The sequence below is a fragment of the Triticum aestivum genome, chromosome 5D, assembly GCF_018294505.1.
Source record: "Triticum aestivum cultivar Chinese Spring chromosome 5D, IWGSC CS RefSeq v2.1, whole genome shotgun sequence".
NCBI classification, from domain to species: Eukaryota; Viridiplantae; Streptophyta; class Magnoliopsida; order Poales; family Poaceae; genus Triticum; species Triticum aestivum.
The window spans coordinates 527,761,280-527,764,325 of NC_057808.1; the positions used below are offsets into that span (position 1 = coordinate 527,761,280).

General features: G+C 59.5%; 1 protein-coding gene across 1 annotated transcript; it reads left to right on the forward strand.

Moving 5' to 3' along the window:
* Positions 1–438: 438 nt before the first annotated feature.
* Positions 439–2,564, forward strand: LOC123123475 (U-box domain-containing protein 11). The gene has a single exon (XM_044543991.1). The coding sequence runs from the start codon at positions 678–680 to the stop codon at positions 2,274–2,276; it is 1,599 nt and encodes a 532-aa protein (XP_044399926.1). The 5' UTR covers positions 439–677; the 3' UTR covers positions 2,277–2,564.
* Positions 2,565–3,046: the final 482 nt, after the last annotated feature.

A 3,046-nucleotide genomic window follows, 5' to 3' on the forward strand; every position in this document is an offset into this window, starting at 1 on the left:
GGAGTAATTTAGCTCATAGTTTTAGACCATAGCTCCTTGTGTTACCTTTTGTACATAATAATTTGAAAGTTTATAAAAATACTCTATTGGAAGAAATTCCTACAAGTTCGAGTCAGAAAAATTGAACCATTCGTGTCTAGTGAGCAACTTAAATGCAAGCATATCCATCAAAGAAGGTCTTTTAGCCCAAGCAATGAGCTTTCACTGAGATAATTCTTCTCCCTGACAAGTGCAATCAGATAGTACGTGTCTGATTAGCTGATTAACAATGTCTTACAAACCGTGCCACTTGCATGAAGTCCACAAGTTGGAATCAGTAAATTACTAGTACCTCAACGAGCGTCCATGTCATAGCTACTTCCATGACCAATCCCTTTGAAAATCTCAACCTTTTGAGTTTTGACCTTCATTCACTGGTTGGTCGCTTCTCTCACTTATTGTTTTTTTATAGTAGATCACCACTTGTCTCCCTTGTCCTTGCATCTCCATGGTGTTGACCCAACCAATCTTAGGTCGTTCGAGGACATCTTCTCGGGCAGTTGTAGCATGACGGCGACGGCCGGGCAGCCTTCCTTGATGCCTCATCGGTGAGAACAGCATCAGTTCGAGCAGCTTGGCTTTGCTCCTCTTCCCATTTTGTCTCCCTTCCCATTTTGTCTCCGCTCCACTACCACACCATGCAACCGCCCCCGGAGTCCACCGGCGACGCGCTCGCGGAGTGCTTCCGCCTGTTGGATGAGCTCCCAGCCGCGGCAGCTTTGTCTCCGGCCTTCCGCCGCCACTGGCCTTCCATCTCCGCCTCCCTCTCGTCGCTCTCGGCCTCCCTCTCCCACCCCACCTTCCCGCCCTCCGCACCGCTCCTCGAGCCCCTCGCCTCCGCGCTCTCGGCTCTCATGTCCGTCTGCAGCGGCCCTCCCCTCGGCCACCTCCACACCGTCTCGCTTCTCTCCTCCTCCGCCGCCTCGCTCTCCCAGCTCGCAGCCGACGCGCGCCTGCTCGTCTCCCCGGCCGAAGGCAACGGGTCCGAGTCCGACGGCCTGCTCTCCCGCCTCCGGCTTGGCTCGTTCGTCTCCCGCGCCGCGGCGCTCGACTCGCTCGCCGAATCTGTCCGGTCGTCCCAGCCGGGGTCGTGCTCTGCCGCTGCTGTGTCTGCGGTCGCCGCGATGCTCGACTCCGGCGACCTCCTCCCAGCCTCCCGCGACAAGGCCGTGTCCGTGCTGGCCGCGTTCGCGTCCTCCGAGGCCACGTGCCGGTTCTTGGCTCAGGAGTCGGGCACCGTCGTGCCGCACCTCTGCCGCGCGCTCGAGTCCGGCGGTGCCAGCGCCGAGCAGGCGTGCGTCGCACTGGAGTCTCTCACCGCCTCGTCGCGGGACGCAGCGGCGACCGTCTCGGCGCGCGGTGGCGTGGCCGCGCTTCTCGTGGCCTGTGCAGCCGGCACCCCGTCGTCGCAGGCCGCGGCCGCGGGCGTGCTCCGGAACATCGCCGCGTTCCCGGACCTGCTCCCCGCGTTCAGCGAAGAGGGCGCGATCCCCTTGCTCGTGCAGCTCGTCTCGCTCGGCACCCCGCGGGCGCAGGAGCACGCGCTCGGCTGCCTCCGGAACGTAACGGCCAGCGACGGCGGCGAGGGTCAGAGCCTCAAGGTCGAGGCGTTCCAAGCAGGCGCCCTGGCGTGCGTCAAGGACTTCCTGGACTCATGCCGCGGCGACGAGCCGGGCCTGGCGCCGGCGTTCGGGCTGCTCCGTAACATGGCCTCGTTCCGCCTCATCGCGGAGATAGCCGTGTCCGCCACCTTCCTCAGCCACGTCGTGGCCGCGCTGGGCAGCGACGAGGCCAACACCCGCACGGAGGCCGCCATGGCGCTGGCGGAGCTCTGCCACATCAGCAGCGGCAAGGCGAGGGGGGAGGTCGGGGACGCGATGCCGAGGCTGGTGTGGATGCTGGAGGCCAAGGCCGTGGCGGAGAGGGACGCGGCCGCGAGGGCGCTGGCCACGCTGGTCGCCGCGAGCAGCAGCTACCGGGCGCTGTTCCGGAAGGAGGAGATGGGGATCGTGAACGTGGTCCGGCTGCTGGACCCGGCAGTCCGGGGCGGCGACAAGCGGTTCTCCGTGTCGGTGCTGCTGGGCGTGTCGCAGTCCCGGCGGTGCCGGAAGCAGATGGTGGCCGCCGGCGCGTGCGGGTTCGTGCAGGCGCTGCTGGCCGCCGAGGTGGACGGCGCCAAGAAGCTCTCCGAGTGCCTCGGCCGGGGCAAGATGCTCGGCGTGTTCCCCCGGACATGACATGACGGCGATCAACCTGCTGCCTTTGCATGTATGTGCTTCATCGACCCTGCCTTCCTCAATCCACGGATTCAGCTCGCTCATCCATTTTCTCTTTACGAATCCCTGTATGTATATTGTTGGTTTTTCATACGAGTGGTAGCTTAGATTTAGATGACGATGACGAGTGTTTTAGTCAGTGTGCGTGAACCCAATAAGAACACGAAAAAGATTGTAATTAATCTCTGATGCGATCATGTGAAGAAATCAATCTTCATTCACCGTCGAACCAGTCGTTGTGCGTGTGTCTGTCTGACGAACAGAAGATGTTGAGAGTATGACCTGCCTCTGCTCACCGTCACTGTCTAGGTGCTATCGCATCGACCGAAATGTATTAATAATGCCGGCAACTGCGACATTACGAATCATTATCGGTTGCTATCGATTGTGGCTAAGATCATCTTGGAGTTAGGTGGGCACTAGGCTGTTTTCCGCGGTCATGAGCTGCTTGCTATGTAGGGAGACAGGCTTGCAGGGGACACTTTCTCTGAAAGGAAATGCTACAGGTTGGCAAGGATTTCCAAAGAGGGGTATAGATGCGTGCAGGGTTCTTCACTGGGAGTACACACTACCTCATGTCATGTTACTCTTTCCTGATCGTTCTTCCTTTTTTGGTGTGCAAACAAACAAACGGTTTGGGGCCGCATTCATGAACCAGCATGAATGGTGTGGGCATCGCATCGCGGCGTCAGATTCAGATTTGGGTGTGTGTAGCAGCATCTGAAGAACAC

Bases quoted from the DNA above. Each gene is read 5' to 3' on its own strand.
- LOC123123475 (XM_044543991.1), top strand. From the start codon at position 678: ATGCAACCGCCCCCGGAGTCCACCGGCGACGCGCTCGCGGAGTGCTTC.